Source organism: Heterocephalus glaber, unplaced genomic scaffold (assembly GCF_053883595.1).
Source record: "Heterocephalus glaber isolate CG9 unplaced genomic scaffold, H.glaber_assembly_v1.0 deba00001472, whole genome shotgun sequence".
Taxonomy (NCBI): Eukaryota; Metazoa; Chordata; class Mammalia; order Rodentia; family Bathyergidae; genus Heterocephalus; species Heterocephalus glaber.
The window spans coordinates 23,951,609-23,972,818 of NW_028258315.1; the positions used below are offsets into that span (position 1 = coordinate 23,951,609).

The 21,210-nt window shown below is 40.5% G+C and overlaps 1 protein-coding gene across 4 annotated transcripts in view; it reads left to right on the forward strand.

The window, feature by feature from the left end:
* Positions 1-14,676: 14,676 nt before the first annotated feature.
* Scgn (secretagogin, EF-hand calcium binding protein) overlaps positions 14,677-21,210 on the forward strand; it is a 39,594-nt gene continuing 33,060 nt past the window's right edge. For 2 of the 4 annotated variants that reach the window (XM_021260541.2, XM_087181836.1), the window contains exons 1-2: positions 14,711-14,965; positions 15,793-15,863. In XM_021260541.2, the coding sequence (XP_021116200.1) occupies positions 14,881-14,965; positions 15,793-15,863 (156 nt within the window). In that variant the 5' untranslated portion in view covers positions 14,711-14,880. Of the gene's footprint in view, positions 14,966-15,792; positions 15,864-21,210 lie in introns of all 4 variants that reach the window. The other 2 variants (XM_004847585.3, XM_021260540.2) reach the window with 2 other exon arrangements.

The window sequence follows — 21,210 nt, forward strand, 5'->3', positions numbered from 1 at the left end:
TCATAGCCCAGCAGTTCTGGTTAGACTATGAGAAGCACTGAATTCATTGGTTTTAAACATCCTTTCCAGATCTGGCAATGGGAGTCTTGGGTAAATCATCTGAATTCAGCGTGAAGCCTGCAGTCAGTCTGGTCCTCCATTCCCTTATGGTTTGGAAGACATAACTGTTTCTGAACAGCTCTTTTCTTGCAGGGCTTTGTAGTTAGCAGCGGTGGAGGAGTGAATTCCATTCAGGTTACCTGGTAGCTGCATTCACTCCTTCCACATTAACTAACCAGCTGGTTTCATTCAAGTCTTCAAAGATTTTCAAGAAATGTTTCAGCCTATAATAACGATGATTCTGGAATTCAAGGATTAACCAAGTTAAGATACTATCAGACATGCATTATTGTTCATGTTTTCAGAAGCATTGTGATAAAACATTTTATAAATTGTTCTCTCCTCTTTTGTCTTGAGCCTCAGGCTCCTACCTTTGATGTTCTCAGAAAGAATACCACTGAGGAGAAGTAGAACTTTATGAGTTGAAAAAGTAAGGGAAGGAATGTAGAAACAAAGGGAAGAAAGAAGAAAGGCTGAACAAAATCTATTTGTCACAATAAGCTCTAATATGTTTTACAATAGAATTTTAAATTTAGCTTCTATGCAGAGAAAAATGAAAATTTTTACCAAGAGCCTTGGCATTAAGAACTTCACAATTTGTGTTTCTAAAGTGTGGCAGATGAGATACACTACTGATCCACTCATAGAAACTGAAAATGCTAGACACTCTCTTGAAAATACATTGCCTCACTGACAGTTTGACTGCAGGAAGGGAAAAGTAGATGGTATCTGGTTGTGCTTTGAAGATATTTGCCAAATCAAGTGAACTTGCCCTTCAAATTGCAAAGCATTGAAAGATAAAGCCTGAAAAAGAGTCTAACAAGAATAAAAGTGTGAGCCCAAGAGCTATATCTCAAAGTTAAGGTAATCTAGAAAAAAATAACTTCCCAGCTGGCTATATTAAAAATCACTGGTTTCAAACTGTAGGGCAGGTAGTAGGGAAAATCATCTCGTTCCTTAAATTTGTAACAACAGGGTAGCCTTCTTTGTGGGGAAAGATGAGTCCCCTAGATAGGGTTAGAATAGGGACAAGGGCTCTTTTAGAGGGTAGGAGAAAAGCAACTTCTGTGACTATGAAACCGGATGGTTTTGTGGTTTTACTTTTAAAGAGATAACATCCTGCTGGTTCATAAATCTGCTCTACTCACCCTTTTGTAGTTTGAGCATCCTTAACTGTTCCTAAACTGTGGATTTTAATTACCCTGATGCACTGTGTGACCTTGTACCCTTAGCAAGGAGCCCATTAACCAACTAAGTGCTGTTCCTCTAAGTGGGTGGAGACAGGCCCTATCCCATAAAGATAGGACTGCTGCCCTCTATCCAGTGGCCACCCAGCTCTGGGGCCCCCACTCCTTGGAGTACTTTGTACTGTTTCCTTCTGTAATTAATTTACTTTCACTTTGCTGCAATAAATCTACTTTCACTCTATGACTTCTGATTCCTCTCCCTCTTTCTACATTTGAGAGAGGGACAAGCCCAGGAGAGTTCGCGGGTGGGCTGGCAACCCCAGAGCACAGGATGCCACATCCTGTTACTGTGGGTGACGGCGTCCTGGGACAGGTTTCCAGGTTGTTCTGTGCGATGAGCATGATGAACAAAGGATAAATGTAGCATGTGACTTGTAAGGAAGAAGCAGCAAAGTTTAATGATGTTTAAAAGGCCAAGGTATGCTGGGGATATAGCTCAGTGGTTCTGCCACCTGCCTCAAAAGTGCAAGGACTAGAGTTCGATCCCCAGTATCAATCAATCAATCAATAAATAGCCAAGGTATGCTCAGAGTGAGTGGGCATGCAGTAGTGGAAAGAAAAATAGCGTAAGTGCAGTTTTGTAGCAGACTAAAGAATTTAAAATGTTGCCCTCTGTCTAGGGAGTCTCCCATTGGGTCTTCTAGAACATGATTGAGAACATGATTGACAGGGTGCTGAGTCATGTTAGTTGCATTTACTGTGTATGTCCTTTTCCGTACTTTACTCTGTTGTAATTGGACACATGTGATGCAGTTCATATATATGAATTTTAACACGCTCCAAGTGAAAAAAAGGTCATCGTAGGTCATGCCAGCCATCTAGCACACACACCTCCTGGTTTGGGATTTCAGAATTTCCAGAGATATTTGTTCTTATCTCTACCACCAGACAGTGGGCCTTAGGACAAGTCAGGGAGGTTGGTCCTGGGGTGTTCCCCAGGTTCAGCTGAGTGGAGGGGAGTGGTCCTACAGCCCCAGTTGTACTACCTATATTATTCCTACATGATTGCTGCTGGAACTCAGTCTTCTTGGGTATTGTAACAAAAACAAATAAAATTTCTCAGTCTGTGAATTTAGTTAAAAGTTGCTTCGTGCAAATAATACCCAGCTATCTGATATAAGAAAATGCAAATCCTCTCTGGAAAAACTATTGTCATAAACTTTCAAAAATTATCTGAATGTATAGAGTCAGAAGAACAAAGATAGAAGGATGCACAGTAGAATCCAACCTCAGCACCAAGAAATACAAGAAAATATTACATACTTTTAACATGTTTAAAGAAAAAAATGATGGAAATATGAGAAAAAATGATAGTGAATTAAAGGATGACCTAAAGATACTATAAAGTATGCAGCACAAAGAAACAAAGAGATTAGAAATATGAAGGGGAAGCTTAGAGTGAGAACTAAGGTAGCTCTTGTCACCATATTACAGGCAGCTAAGTTAGGTGGAAATTAATATACTTAGAAAGGGACTGGGCTCTCAAAGAAATCAGCACAAAAATATAAAGACATCTGGATAAAGAAGGCCAGGCTTCAAGATGAAGATGCAAATGGCCAGGCCTGCATGCCTCCCTAAGGGATAAGCAGTGACTTGGAATTCTACTGTGGTTAGCACCACCTGGTTCACAAAGTCCAGCTAGGCATCAGTCGCCCAGGTGGGTGACCAGAGCATCTGGACCCATCCCTTCCCATGTTCTTTGTTTTTTCTGTGTACCCTTGCCACATGACCTGCTTCCCTATTAGATCTATCAGCTAAGGGGCTGTACTTGTAATCCTATAGGTGAATGGCATTGACCCATGTTGTACCCACATTGTGACTTTGTTCTATAAGTTACCCCTGACAAAGGGCCTCCTCAGTGGCCACCTCATTTGGGTCCCCTCCTGAAAATCCAAGAGCTATTCTTCTCTCCCTATTTCTAATAAAACTGTCCTCACTTCTTCCTTTGATTCATTACTTTATTCCTCAATGTTGTGGGATCACAAACTTGGCACATTTGACATCTAAAAGTTCAGGAGTTGTATTTCTCCTATATCAACCAGATAGGGTCCTAAGAGATTCCTAAATCCACCCTGCTAAATTGCAGGTTAACTAAGAACTAAGTTGATCTAAGAAACAAGTAGAACTAAGTTGCAGTTTCACTGACTCCCCTTGCAGAAAAAGAATTTTCAAGACTCATCAGTAAGGGATATAAAGGGATTATTAGGCAAAAATTTAAAGTACTCAAAGAAAGAGAGTGTAGGTCCTCAAGAGAGAGAGGTACACTACAGTATACAGCTGGTAATATTTATGTTTTGGCAGTGGAAATCTGGGATTTGTCAGCCTAGAGTCTTGGTCTTGGTTTGGGGAGGGGGGAGATGGCCCACTCACAGAAAGATATTGATCCATTCATAAGGAAAGCCTATTTTACAGATGAAAAGAAGTGGTCTATTTGCAAGTGAAAGAGGACTATCTGCAAATAAAAATGGAAAGGCTGAATGGTTGCAAGTAAAAAGGAATTGCCTAGGCTTATTGTGTCTTGGGAGAACAGGGAAAAAAATTAAACTGGGGTTGAGTAACTACTGTGTCCTGCAGCTACAGTTTTTCTTAGAAGTACAATTTTAAAATCTTGATTTGTCTCCTTTCGACCTATCTATATTTCTTCTATTCTACCTCACCTCTTATCCGAATTCCAGAAGAAAAGAAGAGAGAGATATAGACAGAGATGAAAATGACAGTAAGAAGTGGTGAGAGGGAGAGGAAAATTAAAGAGAAAATGCTGAGATGTTTGTAGAGCTAATGAGAAATACCAAATCAGAGATTCAAACAGTCCTATGAACTTTAAACAGCAGAAATAAAAATAAGCCCATCTCTGGACACATTAAACTGACACCACAAAACACCAAAGACAGAAGATCCTCTGAGGAACCAGAGCAAAAGGAGAGATATCTACAAGACCACAGATAGACCCAACAACTGCGTTCTCAACTACTGTGGCAAAAGCATGCAGATGATTGGAGGGGGCGGGGGCAGTAATGATGTCAGTGCTCGTAGAGAAAGTATTGGTCAACACAGAAATCAACATCTGGCAACATTATTTGTAAGAGCAAAGGGAAAATACAGACATTTGTAAACATATGATACCACTTTCAGATATTTCTTTCCAACAGAACCTCAAAAGAGATTTTAAAGGATGATTTTCAGAAGGAATAGAAGTAATCCCAGATGCAATTTCTGAAATGCAAAAAGCACTGGATAGTCAAAATTCATGGTAAATATGTTAGAAAATCTAAATAAATATTACTAGATAAAAAGTAATGATACTCTGTAGATTAAAAGTACCTTTAAAATGTATAATAACAATAGCCTGTAAATTGGAATGTAGTGATCAATTGGAAAGTAGTCTAAGGTTTTTATGATATTTGGGAGGGTTAGAAATTCATAGTTGATTTTTACTTTTAAAGTTAAGTATGTGTTAGGTATTTCAGAGCCCCCACAGAGCAAGCCCCCTCCTTTTCTTTCCCCCTGCCCCACTACGGCCACAGGGAACAGGGAACTTCTGCATAACTGAGGCAGGACCTCCCTTTGTTAGTGACTCTCTGCCTAGTTAAGGTCTTTCCGCCCCACCGGTTTCTATGGTCAGATGTTCCAGTGAGACAGGGGCTTCCCGAAAGCAGTGACTCCATCCCCCCCGACCAAAACCTATTGTTACACACCCCAGGCCCAATCACCCACCCCCACCAACGGACTAGTGCTCTCCCACCTGCAAGATCCCTGTATAAGCTTCCAGCTCAGCCCATACAGTTGCTGGTCTCCATTCTGTGAGTCAGCCCGGCAGGCTGCAGACTGGCGCCCCAATAAAGCTTGCTTGAACTTCCTTGTGTGCCCCCTTCGGCGACCCTTTCAATACGTATGTTGATAATTGTAGGGTAAAAAATAACTAAAACAGAAAATGAGTGTATAACCGCCAAATAAAAGAGTAGAGTGAAAAACTCCATCAATCAAAAAGTAGAGAAGAAAGGTAAGTATGCAGAAGGAAGAAAAAAATAACATGAAATAAATCCAAATCTATCCACAATTATAATAAATGAAAGTATTCTACAGACACTTCTAAAATATGCAAGACGAACCTTAGTGGATGGAGATATTGATATCAAGCAGATACAGAAAGCTGGTGTATCTATGTTAAAACAGATTTTAGGAGAGCAAAAAAAATTATGAGATTAAACTAACTGGACAACTATAAAATGGATCTGCTTACTAAAAACTTATAAAGCAACATTTGTATAAATCAAATTTGTATTATATCACCTAGTTACATAGTCTCAAAATGCTTAGAACAAACAAAAAACTAGAAATAACTGTAAGAAACAAATTCAACTTCAAAATGGAAAACTTTTAACATGCTTCATAATTAAAACAATCATTAATAATATAGAAATTTGGGGATGTAGCTCAGTGGCACTGCGCATGCCTGGTAGGCACAAGGTCTTGAGTTTGATCTCTGGTACCAAGAAAAAAAAAATTTGAATGACATCATTAATATACTTGATTTAATAGACATATGTAAGCATTACACCCCCAAATTGAGATTTTCACATTTTTCAAATGTTCACATGTGGAACATTTATGAAAATTTATTTTATACAACTCTATAAAGCAAATCTGAACAAATTTTGAAAGATGACTACCATAGATCACAGTCTCCAATTACAATGGAATTAGATTAAAAATTGATAATAAAAAGCTACTAAGAGAAACCATATATAGTTAGGATTTAGGATATCATGTAGACTTAACTTTGATGGCCACTGATTTAGGAAGTGTTATGCATCAGACATGATCCCAAGTGATGTAAGACCTCCATCTAATTTAGGAATGTAGAGTCAGAGGGGAACAAGTCTTTTGTACTATTTAATTTATAATGAGATAGTCATATATGTGGCTGAAAAAATATGTAGAGTTTCAGCCTATTTTAACATACTTAGAAATTTTTTAAGAACTGGCTTTGTGCTTTAGTAGATTATCAAACTCTTCCACAATTTAGTGACATATTGTTACCATGTTTGCAGGTGCTGGAGTCTGCAGAGTGAGTTTGGGCCAAAAAAAGTAGGGAAAGAAGTACACCTAATAATGTGCGGGTGAGTCTCCATGCAAGAGAGACCACAGTGGCAAAAACTCAACGTGGACAGTCCTTTTAATAACATCTACTCCCTGGGCTGACATCAGGTCTAGGCCAGCCTATGGTGAACCTGCTTGAATATTCCCAAGAAGTCCACACGGAGGACTTTGGGAACTGTTCCGTGTATGTGTTCTGGGATCTTCACACTTCCTTTCCCTGGTAGTTTTAGTGTATCTGCCCTTCCTGTCACATAATCAGCCATTTGGGTATCACAAACTTTGACATATATTCAACCTCTTAAATCCTAAACTACTTCAACCAATCACTGTAAGCTATTAACTACTGCTTTAGAATGAATCTCATTCAAATGTTTTAGTTTTTATTAGTAATATAGGGAGAAATTTACTCTCTTCCACTGCTAATGGGAGTAAAAATTTGTAAAATCAAGATGGAATCTATTTTTGACAATGTGTACTAAAGACTTAAAATGTTGTGTATTGTTCAGCCTAGTGCTTGTAAATTAGAATTATATCCCAAAGAAATAATTTTGAGAGTGTGCAAACCTCTAACTGGTAGTGAAAGCCTAAGGATAATTTAAAGTCCAAAACAAGAAATTTAAATAAATTATAATTCTACTATTAAAGTGACATCATAGGAGGATATTTAATAATAGGCTTCATAAAATCAAGTGAAACAGGCAAATTACAGAGCAGTATAATCCAATTTTTATGCATATAAAAAATAACTGAGAAGACATATATCTACATGTTTATTATTTTTGGCTGTCTCTGAGTGGTGAAGTTATAGAGGAGTCTCCTTTTTAAAATTTTCTCATCTACATTGTTTAAATACTATTGCTGTGATTGCAAAGAAAACAATAGAAATATTTTTTTTAAAAGCTCTATTTCCAATGTTAAATTTTTCTTATAATAAACTTTGTCCAATTTCTTTTACTCTATTTCCTTTGCTCTTTTGAGCTTGTGTAGCACTAAATCAAGGCTATCTCTGAATTCTAGGGTCTACTATATCCTTCTGTGAGGGGTCTATCATGTTTTAATGTTCTCTAGCTTTTGGGAGATGATAGTAAAGGAACAATTGTTCAGGTATCTAGTTGGAAATATCATTCTGAGTTTGTAAAAAGATGTAGATAGCTTGGAATTGAATGCATCAGGTTAATTAGCAATGGTTCAAATTATAGACCACTGCTGTTTCTTATACAATGAACTATCAATTAGCTATGTTAATGAGAAAAGCAGGGAATAATTGCAGGAGAAAATGAAATCAGGAGGAAAAAAGAAAATGGACGAATTTTAGTCCCTACTTTCAACCATCAATTGTCAATACTTACCAGAATGACTTCTAAGTATAAATTCGAATCTCTGGTTGAAAAGATGGAGTATTAATAAAAAAGTAATACTAATTCCTTAGAACTCTTTTCTTTCCAGATTGTTCTTCAGAGAAACAATATGCAAATAATAAAATGACCAAAATATAAGCAGTACAAAATTTCAAGACAAAGATTTATGAGTGCTTCTAATATAATACCTAGGGGAGCTTTTTTAAAAATATCAATGTAGGGGCCGGGAATTTAGCTCAGTGGTTCCGGCACCTGCCCCACAAGCGCAAGGTCCCAAGTTCGATCCCCCATACCAAAAAAAAAAAAAAATCAATGTAGAAGTTCATTCCAAACCAGTTAAACAAATCTCAGTGGAAGAAGCCAAATTAATCCATAAGCTGTACAATGTATCTTAAATTCATTCCAGCTGTTTCTGAGTATTTGCTTTCTCTTTGACAATAACGATCTTGGGTAGATTATCTCTGGTTCTTCTGTTCCTGTTATGGCTTATATCCAGATGTTCCCCTAAAGCCTCATGTACTCATAGGTGGGGCTTTTTGGAGGTGGCTGAATCTAGGGTGTGTGATAACTAAATTGGTCTAGCATAGTTCTGGGTGTGGATAATAGAAGCCCCACCCTGGGTGTGGGTGGCACCAATCAATAAGCTTGTAGCTTGGATGGGATATAAAAGGACAGAAAGAAGGCAGGCTTTGTGCTTGCTGCTTGCTGCTTGCTGCTTACTGTTCACCACCTTCTGCTTGCCACACCAGGGACTGTTTCTCCTCTGTGATGCCCCTCTGCCATGCTGCTCTGCCTTGGAACCAGTCCTCTATGGACTGAAACCTCTGCAAACTGTTAGCTGAAATAAACCTTTTTTCTTTTAACTTTAGGTGTTGGGTATTTTGTCTCAGCAACAAGAAAAATAACTAAGACACTATCTTCAAAATTTGTATGTATAGAATATCATCGTTTTTGTAGCTAATTTACACTGAGTGTACAACGCTAAGCACAGAATGTTTAATCTTTATGACAATAATAAAAGGCCACTGCTACTATTTTCCTCATATTACAGGAAAGAAAGTGAGGCTTCTGTCTTAGTTATTTTGTTCTGAGTAAGTCATCCCTAATCACACGGATAGTAAAAGGCAAAGTTGGGCCTTGAACCCAGAATCATTTTCTTCTAAATGATTTTTAGAAATATTATAATCTGAAATCCATATATATTTAATTTCACTTCATTTTTATCCAATGTTGTTTTTCAGTTCTAGGATCACATCCAGAAGAAAACACTGTGCTTAATCATCACGTTTCTTAAGGTTCCTCTTGGCTATGAGTTTTCCAGACTTTTCTTATTTTCTCTAAACCATTTCTTAAAAAGAATACAGTCAGCTCCCATCACCTACAACACCATAACAGCTCTAATTCATTTTACATTATAACATGTGGCTGTGATCCTCATGGCACCTGCCTTGGTTACTTTTCTCATTGCTGAGACAAAATGCTCAACACCCAAAGTTAAAGGAGGAAAGGTTTGGCTCACAGTTTGTAGAGGTTTCAGTCCATAGTCAGCTGGCTCCAAGGCAGGCTGCTGTGGTAGAGGGACCTTGCAGAGGACAAACAGTTCACAGCAGGGCAAGCAGGAGGCAGGAGGCAGGAGGCAGAAGGCAGCAAGCTGCGAACAGCAAAGCAAGCCTCTCTTTCCCTTTATCCCATCCATGCTACCAGCCCTTTTGGTGGCGCCACCCACATCCAGGGTGGACCTTGCCATTATCCACACCTAGAACTATGCCAAACCAAGCAGTGAACTAATTGTGTGCCACATACTCTTCATCCTAGTATCACATACCCTACATCCAGCCAGCTCCAAAAAGCCCCATCTATGAGTGCGGGAAGATTTGGGGGGAACATCTGGATACAAGCCTTAACAGGACCTTTCCAAGACATATGCTCTAAGACCCATTTTATAGATAAGAAAGCTGAGGCTCAGAGATGAACACTCATGATCCAGGCCATGATACTAGGAGACAGTGGAGCTGGTACCCTGATCTGGGGCCATCTGACCATGAGTATCATGTTCTTTTTACTACTCTGGTTTAGACGCCTTTTGCATGTGTTTTATTATTTATTTACTTATTGGAGCAGATGGTGTTTATTAACAAAAATACCATGGTAGATATCTTAGTTCATCCTTCTAATAAGCCTGTCGATCTGGTCTTCCCTGTTGCCAGCATCTACAGCTTCCACAACATGGATGGTCTTCTTCATTTCAGCTTGTGGAGAAGAGAATTTGAGGGTCACAGGAAGGTGCAGTGGTACCTCAGTTGACAAACTTAACTCATTCCATGATTGTGGAGAATATGATCACAGTCGTGTTCATCACCCAGTGAAGAGTTAGAAAACAAAAACAAACTTGTGCCAAATGTGTGTTTGCAAATAAGTACTAATGAACTGAGGTACCATTGTATTTGTCTCTTTGCAGCACTTTCAAACAGCATAGATGCCATATTTACCAAGAGATGACCAATGTGTCCTGCCAGTTCACTTCTTACTGATTTTACCATAATTACTCTCATAGATTAGTTCATTTACTGACTTCAGTAATTCATAGCTTTCCTCTGCAAGGTCCCTCTACCACAGCAGCCTGCCTTGGAGCCAGCTGACTATGGACTGAAACCTCTACAAACTGTGAGCCAAACCTTTCCTCCTTTAACTTTGGGTGTTGAGCATTTTGTCTCAGCAATGAGAAAAGTAACCAAGGCAGGTGCCATGAGGATCACAGCCACATGTTATAATGTAAAATGAATTAGAGCTGTTATGGTGTTGTAGGTGATGGGAGCTGACTGTATTCTTTTTAAGAAATGGTTTAGAGAAAATAAGAAAAGTCTGGAAAATTCATAGTTCTCTTCAGCAATACATAGTTCCACAATATTCAGCAAGTTAATCAAAGACTTGTGGAGATTAAGAAAGATGCCATTGAAGAACTGGCTCAGGCGACACCTTCCAGACTTTTGGGCTCACACCATTGATACCTCTGATTCTGGTGACAAACACCAATATGATTCTCCAGGCACATAGAAATTGCCAGCTTTTCTTGCCATCCAAGCCATTTGAATTTCCCTTCTGTAATATCCCTTGTGATGGTGCTTGATTTTTCTATTGACGAGCCTCCTCTTTACCTTTTTGAAGCATCTTATAGGCAAACTTCTTTCTTGGGCACTTGTTCTTTAGCTCTGTGAAATCTTTTCTTTTTCTTAAGAAGTTCTGTCATAGCAGGAACCTTCTTTTTCTTCTCTTTGGCACTTTCTATAGTTTCTACCAGAAAAGAACAGGTGTGCTTTAAAAATTTTATTTTTATTAGTTTTAATTTTTGTTTAAAATCAGGAACAAGACAAGGATGCCCACTGTCACCACTCCTATTTAATATTGTTCTTGAAACATTAGCCACAGCAATTAGAGAAAAGAAAGAAATGAAAGGAATAAAAATAGCAAAGGAAGAAGTTAAATTGTCATTATTTGCTGATGATATGGTACTTTACATAGAAGACCCAAAATACTCTGCCAAAAGATTTCTAGACTTAATTGACAGATTCAGTAGAGTAGCTGGATATAAGGTCAAGACTCAAAAAAAATAGCCTTTTTATATACAAATAATAGACTCACTGAGAGAGAAATTAGGGAAACAATTTCTTTTACAATAGCATCCAAAAAAATGAAATATCTAGGAGTCAGTTTAACACAGGAAGCAAAAGACCGCTACACTGAAAACTATAGCACTTTGAAAAAGGAGATTGAGGAGGATATAAGAAAATGGAAAGACATCCCTTGTTCCTGGATAGGAAGAACCAATATAGTGAAAATGGCCATATTTCCAAAACTATTATATAGGTTTAATGCAGTGCCAATTGAAATTCCAACAATATATTTCACAGAAATAGAGAAAACAATCCAAAAATTCATTTGGAACCAGAAGAGACCTAGAACAGCAAAAGAAATTTTAGGCAACAGAGATATGGCTGGGGATGTTACAATCCCCAACTTGAAACTATCCTACAAAACTACTGTGATAAAAACAGCATAACACTGGCAAAGAAACAGACCCGAGGATCAGTGGAATAGATTAGAAGATGCAGAAATGTCTACAGATATGCTCAGCCACCTCATCTTTGACAAAGGAGCCAACCATCCTCACTGGAGGAAAGATAGCCTATTTAATAAATGGTGTTGGAAAAACTGGATTTCAACCTGCCAAAGATTAAAACTAGAACCATACCTATCACCATACCTATGCACTAAATTAAGATCCAGGTGGATTAAAGATTTAAATATTAAGACAGAAACACTAAATTTACTGGAAGATAAGTTAGGTAGAACTCTTGGAGACATTGGTATAGGAAAAGATTTTATGAACAAAACCTCAGTGGCACAGGAACTTGCACAAAGAATCAACAACTGGGATCTTATTAAGAAGCTTCTGCACTGCAAGAGAAACCACCAACAGAGCTAAGAGACAACCTACAATGTGGGAAAAAATTTTCAGCAACCATACCTCAGACAAAGGACTACTATCTAGAATATATATGAAGAACTGAAAAAAATCAGACCCCCCTCAGATTCAAAGACCCAATTCAAAAATGGGCATCTGAAATGAACAGACATTTCTCAGACAAAGAAGTAAAAGCAGCAAATAAATATATGAAAAAATGTTCAACATCACTGGTTATTCAAGAGATGGAGATGAAAACAACACTGAGATTCCACCTCATGCCAGAAAGAATGGCTGCTATCAATAAATCAACCAATAACAAATGCTGGTGGGGTTGTGGTGAGAAAGGAACCCTTCTCCATTGTTGGTGGGAGTGCAGACTGGTGCAACCACTGTGGAAATCCATATGGAGATACCTCAAAGAACTAGGGCTAGAGGTCCCATTTGACCCAGTTATTCCCCTGTTGGGTATCTTCCCAAAAGAATTAAAAGAATCATACCACAACGATTTATTTGCACCCATGTTTATAGCGGCATAGTCTGTAATAGTGAAAGCTTGGAAACAGCCTAAGTGCCCAATAACTGGAAACTGGATAAAGAAGATGTGGGTTTTTTTTTTTATAAAATGGAGTACTACTCAGCTATAAAGAATGAGAAACTAGAGACATTTATAGCTAAATGGATGCATATTGAGATGATACTCTTAAGTGAAATAAATAGGACACACATGTGTAAATACCGAATAGTTTCTCTAGTGTGAGAAACCGAGAGTGTAATTAAGGATACGCACGGATGAAATGGCCTAATAACATATTTCTCGGATTGTGTTTCCATCGTGTGTCATATGACTGTATCGAGATTTAAATTAGGGAGAAGCTTGACTTATGTGGAGTATGCTAGTTAACTGGAGTTTTTTTTCCAGATCACTATTTGTTCAATGTTGGTTTGGGGGATCTTTCTGAAACAAATCATATCCTCTGGGGTCTTGTTGGTGCTTGAGATGCTTTTTTAAATTATATGGAGAAATATTTAAGTACTTTTCGGTTTTGTTTTGGTTGAGTTCTACTGTATTTGAATATTATTGTAGTTTTTTCCCTTGCATTGCTCTTCTTTGAATGGCTTTAATTTTTGTATATGTGTTTAATAATAAAATTATTTTTAAAATAATTTTTGTTTAATTAAATTATTAATTAATTTTGTTAATCTAATATCAGAGTCAGAGTGCCATAAAGATGATCAATTTCTCATCCAAGTCTTATCTAAAGCCCAAGCTCCTTCCACAGATTCTCCAATTAAAGGCTCTGAGAAGGTAGCCAAAACTGTAGCTCGTTTATTCTTTCATTCTTTTTTTTTTTTTTTTTTTGGTACCCGGGATCAAACTCAGGTCCTTGTGCTTGCACAGCAGGCGGCGAAACCACTGAGCTAAATCCCCAGCCCCTTTTTTATATTTTCTTTCTTTCTTTCTTTTTTTCGTTTATTCTTTCAGATACCATCCAGTCAAATGTTTCAGAGTTTTGATCAATAAAAAGCTCTGTGTTTTTCCAAGTGATTTTTGGCCTTTAATCTTAACATGCATCTTAGGAACCAAACATAGCCATCTAAACATTGTACTTTCCGATTTTGTCGCTGGCCCATATGCTGCTCCAGACACCTCTCTTGGAACAATGCGAATACACTCGTCCTGCCCTCAACATCCTAAGGATGCTTTACAGCACAGTGACTGGTAGTATCTGTGCAGTTGCAAGTCCTTATAGAGCATTACAGCCCCACGTTGTCTATTCTAAACAATCAGGACTCAATTATGGCCGATGATTGACTCCTTCACAGTAACGTGTGTGTGTGTGTGTGTGTGTGTGTGTGTGTTGGGGATTGAACCATATCACTGAACTACAACCCCAGTTTTTTATTTTTTATTTCGAGATGGAGGGCTCTCACTAAGTTGTCCGGGATGGGTTCAAACTTGTGATCTTCCTGCGTCAGCCTCCCAGAGCGCTGGGATCACAGGCATGTAACCCCAGGCTGGGTTTAACAGTAATTTCTTCCCATCACTTCTATTCCTCCTCTCCTTCCCTCCCTCCATACTTCCTGTCTAAAACCATCAGGCTGAAAGGGGCGGACCCTGACACCCCTTCCACCTCTTTAAATGAGACGACTGGCTATAGAAAAGCTCTTGGAGCACTCCTGTGAAAGGTAAGTCAAGGTATAGGGGGTGCTTTTCCCGAGTTTGACAAACACGTTAAAGGGCAACGCAGAGAGCCGTGAACGCTGGAGACAGCTCCTTCTTCCCAAACCCCCCTCAGGGCAGAGACTGGAGCTTCTCCGGCCGAGTCGGGGGGGCGGGGCCATGGAGGGGCGGGGGCTGCAGGGCGGGGCCTCGGTAGGGGAGGGGAGGGGCCTTGGCAAAGGCGGGGCGGTTCAGCTACTGTATGCTGAGCTCCCCGTCGAGGCTGGGGGCAGTTCAGCGACTGTGCGCCACCAGTCCCCTGCCAGCTGCTCTCGACAGGTCAGTAATCAGAGGGCGGCAGAGCAGGTGGAGCAGCACAGGAGTCCGGCAAGGGCTCCGTCACCCGTTTCCCTGGTGTTCGCGCCCCGCGCCTGGCTCTGCGTCGGAACCATGGACAGCACCCGCGGCCCGGCTCCGGGGCGGCGTCTTGACGCGGCGGGCTTCTGGCGGGTGTGGCAGCGCTTTGATGTGGACGGTGAGTAGAGCGACCGCTTGCGGTGTAGACCCAGAGTCCCCTTCCCGCGCCCCTTTCCCTGCGGGGAAGTCTCCTGCATGCGTCGTTTATGCCCACACCTGGACACACCTGTGGAGAGCGCGTGTGGGACATCCAGAAACCTCTCGCAAACTCACTGCCTTCCCAGAGTGTGTGAGTGTGTGATGTGCTATTTGTGTAATGATAAGTATCATATATGTATGGTGGGCTGTGTCTCAGTAATTTGAAAGTAGCCTTCCCTAAGTGTGCTTATTTTTAGGAGTGACTTTGTTTTTGTTTTACCTCCAAACACACTTTCAAAAGGAGTAGGAATTTTATCAATTTTCAAATTTATTCTTTGTCCACCAAAAAGAAAAAAAGAGAAACTTTCTTAAAAATACAATGAAACTAACCATTTTCTCTGCTTTTTATTAACAAAGAAACAAAAAGAAAACATCTACAACTGTTTAAATCTGCAAAATAAGATTCGACATTTTCCTTTGGTTTTTCAACCTTCCAAAATCATTGGGTTAGATTTTATTCTAAAGCTCTTGTTTATTCATTGATTACAAGCTATGTATTTAGTAACTTTCTTTTCCCAAATGTTAATACAACCTCCTGCATAAAGCATTTATTCTGTAATACTTATTCACTGTCCAAATCCATGTCTTCTGTAAGTATGTGTTGGTACTTAGTTATTGGAATAGCAAAAATGGTACCCATGGAAATATTGTACATTGTGAGGTTGAAAACAAATTTAGATAAAAGCTAAAAGTCACATGTCATTGTGTATAAGTGACTGTTGTTTATGCTTATCTTTTTGCATTTAGAAAAAGGTTACATAGGAGAGAAGGAGCTAACTGCTTTCCTTCATCAAATGCTGATGAAACTGGGTACTGATGTAAGTACTTACAGCACTAAGGATTAATTTATGTGTCTCTTAGTGAAATACAAACATCCAAGTCTTGTGTTGATTTGTACCTATTAATCTCAACTGACCTCCTTTCTTCCTTTGCATACATGTAATTTTTCTCCTTCTCCTAGCAACACAAAGAGATTTAGGCAGGTTTTATAAAAGATACAACTATAACATTAGCTGTACTGGTCATTGACATTCATTGTAACATCTGTCATCCACTCAGAGATTTTAACTGCAGGCTCAATCAACTCTGTTCTAAACAGTTCCTTGGTTACATCTCTGCTAATGGATTTAAACCTAGAAATAGGGTAGCACACTTTGGTCACAAGATCAAAAAGTTGGAAACAGATGTAAATGTAAAAGCTTTAGGCTTCTGGGTGTTTAATGCCTATGATTTTCTTTGATAGGAAACAGCAAAAAACATTTCCAATTATTTTTTTATTATTCATTTTATTAGAAGAAATTACAGAGTCCTCAGGAAAAGACAAACTTGAAAGAAACCAACACACTCAGAGTCCAGAGAGAAATGTAAACCAATTCATCCAGTGTTCAGGTCCCAAATGGCAAATCCAGCCTCAAGAGATGTAGACTGCTCTTGAGGAGTCTGGTAGGAAAGCAGAGGGAAAACAGACTCAGGAGCTGAGATCCAGGCCCGCAGTGTGGGAGGCGGAGCTCTGGCCCAGCCACAGTGTCAGTGAATCACAGAGGTTATTTATCTTCAGACGTGGTTCACCTGGAAGGGTACTGAAGTGCAGCACATCCTCCAGAGGACACCCAGGGGCTGGCTCTCCACCACTGAGGAGGGAGGGGATTGAGGACAGGGGCATCCTGGTCAGTAAAGGAGAGGCTGCTGCCTGCCCTTACCAGCCACACGGGTCTCTCGTCTGTTTGCCAGCATTTTCTTTCTTTCTGGCCTGTCTTCACTTCTGCGTCTTATCTCTGCATTTGCACACCTCGCTACCCCCCCTCATTGTCTCTTCCTTTCTCTCTGACCTCTCTGTCTCTCACCTCTGTTTCCCTGCTCCTTCTTTCTCACTCATTTCTTCAGCTCTCTGTCTCTATTTTCTCTTTCCATTTCCAGTCTGCTTCTTAAAGGTCACTTTTGTCCCTTCTTTCTCCATGTTTGTTGTTTTCCTTTTCTCTTTCCTATCACTCTCTGTCTCATCTCTTCATTCTTCATTTCTCTTATTAGCCCCCAGCCTCAGTCTTTTCTCTTTTGGTTACACATCTCTCTTTTTTGGTGCCACCCCATGCCCTTGCAGCCTGTGGGGTGAAGGGAGGGGCAGGTGAGAGGGACGTGGACGTGAGTCCTCTCTCTTCAGTCAGATCTTTCCACACCTTCTCTTTATTGTTCATTTCTGCCTTGGCATCAGCTATGAGCAGAACTCAGGATGTCCCCAGGAGGGGAGACTCACAGTCCTATTTCCAGCCCTGTTTTATATGCCAGCAGCATCTGTACATTCTGAGGCTCATGCTTCCATGAACCCAGGCATCAGACACCGTTTTGTTGACCATGGACAGAGGTGTCTGGGGAAAAGCCAAAAGATGGAGGTTAAACCATTCAAAGCCTTGGATAGCCACCTTCTGAGCTTTAAAACAGGATGGTCACTCCTAAAACTCTAGATGTCCTGAAACTTGGAACTTTACACCTTTTCAGAAGTCTTCCCACTTTAGTGACGTATAGAAAAGGAGAAAATTTGCAGTCAGTACTGAAACTGGGACCGCCTCATTTTCAGGCACAGGAGGGTATGGCCACCCAAGCACAAGGGTTTGATCTAAGCTGAGGACACTTGGATCTGTCTTCATCTGAAGCTGTGGCCAAGCTGAGAGGAGTTGGTGAGAGAGAAGAGGGAACCACCTCTTGAGGAGCAGGCTGTTCTGATCACCGGTGACCCCTCTGGTCTTGCCCTGTGGATCCACACTCACACATGGGCAAACAGACTCCTTGGAGAAAAGAGATTTAAAATGAACCACCAGTGTTCAGCACAAGCAGAAAATTGGACAAGAGGTCTCAGAGTCCTTAGACCAATGCAAATTAAACTTTGATATGCTTGAGAATGATCTGTGTTGGTTCAAATGCAGACGCTAGGAATTTCACTGCATTCAGGGCCTGGAAAGAATCTTGCACTGTAAGAATTGGTTTGCATCTTCTTTCACCACCCTCAGTACCTGCAGAGACAGTGACTGGCTGTGCAGAGGGGTCCCACTACGATCGGGGCAGCCCCACTGAGCTGTGGCAGTAACCCCAGGCACCCCTGCTAGGGAGACAGCTCTGAAAGATTGATCAAACCATGAACCAGAAATGGTGCTACCTGCCACTGGTTCCCCAAGTGGTAACTGGGGGAGTGTGGCTTCAGGGACCTTTGCTGGGTCATTCTGTGCTGCCTTCACAAACAGATTACAAAAACTGGAAGTGTCTCGATTCTAGACTTTTTGCTCTGGTCAGCAGTGAGCTGGTACTAAACGAGTTCAATCAGGAGGAACAGTGTACAGTCAGAGTACAATCAGCAGTGTGGGTGGTTCCTAGTGTACACAGAAGCTAGCAGAAGAGGGGCCTCCAGGGTCAGGCTCTGGGTGTAGGAGTGGCATGAAGTTCATCAGAGGCCTGAACAGCTCCACGTTTTCTCACTGATTAGTGCATCACAGAGATCTCAAAAGCAGGATTTTGAGGGTTCTAACAGCAAGCTGCCTGCTTGTCAATCTTGGAGAGCAATCAGGCTGCTGTAATTACCTGCTCCTTACAGCCTCTGAGGGGCCTGGCTTAGTGGAAATGGCTGCTATTGCTGCTCTGCCTGCAAGCCTCATCTTTTGTTCCCAAATGTTGAGGACTGGCCTCTAAACTAGGCTATATCTGGCCAGTGCATACTGATAATCAGTTTCTGTGTGCACACCTCCCTTATGTACTTGCTGCTTCAATAGTGAGGTGTGCTGGAAAATGCTGGTTTCAGTCTCAGTCTGCCAATATCCAGACCTCCTTCCATGCTCTGGAGATTGCAATTGCCCTGCTGTAGTCTCAAGTCTCTGATAAGGACTGATGGGGAATAGCATCTGAGGGAACCTTAGGCTCTTTGGGGACTGGTCCATGGAATTGTCATGGGCTTTGGGGTTAGAGGTCTGAGAGGAGAGATGTTAAGTCTCCGTGCCCTCAGACTAAAGGTGGCACAGAGAGCCTGGCCACTGCTTCTTTGGCTTCACAAACATTTGCTTTGAAATCTAATTTTCCATCAACATGGCCTATGTTAATTAACTTTCGTTGGGAACGCTGAGCCCACCATAAACAATAATTTATTCATTCAACAGATGCTATATTACAGAGATAAATAAATAATTGCTTTTCTGGCAGAGTTCTTACTCTAAAAGGTGAAGCTGGAATTTGAAGTGAAGGCCCAGCGCATGGAGAGATCTCCACTGTGCTTTTCCTGCTTGATGCGGGGACACCTGATTAGTAGGGCTTCTCCAGAGAGACAGAACCAGCAGGGAAGATATGTAGGTCTAAGAGAGGAGATTTGTTAGGAAGTTGGCCCATGCTGTTATGCTGGCTGAGAAGTCCCATGGCAGGACATCTGCAAGCTGGAGACCCTGGGTGCTGATAGTCTTGCTCAGTCTAAGTGCAGAGGCCTCAGAACCAGGGGAGCCAATAGAGTCACCTTCAGTTTGAAATCAAAAGCCTGGGAACCCAGGATGGGGTCTGCTGGCATACATCCTGGAGTCAAGGGCAAGACGGCTGGGACTTCGAATGTCCAAGACAGGAGATGAGAATGTCCCAGCTTTCAAGGGGTTGGGGACCATTTTGTCTTCTGTAATTGTTCTCTCTGTCCCCGGCCAAGTGGGTGATGGGCATTTGCACCAAGGGTGGGTCTTCCCCACCAGGCCCACTCAGACTCATATGCTGACCTCCTCTAGAAAGGCCTCACAGACCTGTCCAAAGTCATGTTTTCTGAGGCTCTAGGTTTTCCTTCATCCTAACCATCGCAACATCCAAACGTGGTACTGGGGCTTGACAGGCTGACCTATAAGTGTTCAGTGCCAGTCCCATGGAGAAGCCTGGTGGGCAGGGAATCTTGGAATCTCAGAATCTCTGTCCACTTTCCATCCAGGAAAAATACAATATAGCACTTTGTCTGAAGGCCCACTCTAGAGAAGTCTCATGAAGTAGGGGAAGGAAAACTCCACATGAAAATGGAAATCAGACATTTGTGTCCTAGCTAACATCAACATGCCACTTAAACCTCCTGCATTTGCCTCAATTTTCTTGTCCACAAAATGAGAATAATCATGTTTTGGCTTCCAGTGTCACAAAGAGACAGCTCAAGTGAAAAGGGCCCCTTAGCTGTGGAAGCACCTAATGTATACCTCTGGCATCTTCTTGAGGCCTTAGCTGTCCCATTGTTTATTCTGGACCCCTTCCACCTTCTTAGATCCACTAATGGACTACCCTACACAGGATAATTACTCTCTTAAACACTGAAAAGCTTTTAAGATCTAACCCTAAACACATTTGTCAATGAGATGGGAGTTTTCGAAAGCAAATTTTCTATTTCCCTTGGAGAATGGCTTCAGTCACACTCTCCCTTTGGTCCCTCATGAGTAAGGAAACTACTCACTGGGAGAGATAGTCACCTCAGGGGCCCAGGACACTTGCTCAGAATGAGACAAATAATCCATTTCTGATTTCTTCACCTAAGATTTTGCTTCCAAATCACTAATGTCTTTTTTCATAATTTTCATTTAATGTGTGTTCACTTAGGAATGTATTCAGTCTTTAAACAAGGCTCTTGACTATTCCCTGTCTATAATCATCAAGTGAATACACTTGGCTGATGTGCTTACAGAGTCAATCTGTCCACGTCCTCTTATTTTAATCATTTAATATTTCTAAATACAAGACCAAAGCCATCAATCGAGCAGATGGCTTTGGTATGGCTAGAACACTCAAATCCATTTGATTAATACATCATTTACAAATGCTGGAGGTTTGGATTTGCTTTTTTTAAAAAAAATTAAAATAGCTGTATATATAAATGCTTATTAACAAAACTTTTAATTAATTGCAAAATCTTACCTTCACTGCAATTTATTCCAAACAAAATCTATTCCTTACTGTGTAGTATCCAGTTGGGAACCATATGATACATTAGTTCATTAATCTCTTTCTGTTTATATACGTCACCCATTTATCATATTTTAATCTAATCCCCACCAGCAAAAGACAACAAGAGAAAAAGAGACACAAATGCTGACGAAAGTTTGTGGATGGCTAGACAAGCAAGAGGAAAAATACTGATTGACACGAAACTGAATGGGTTCCCATATTTCTCACAGTTTTTTT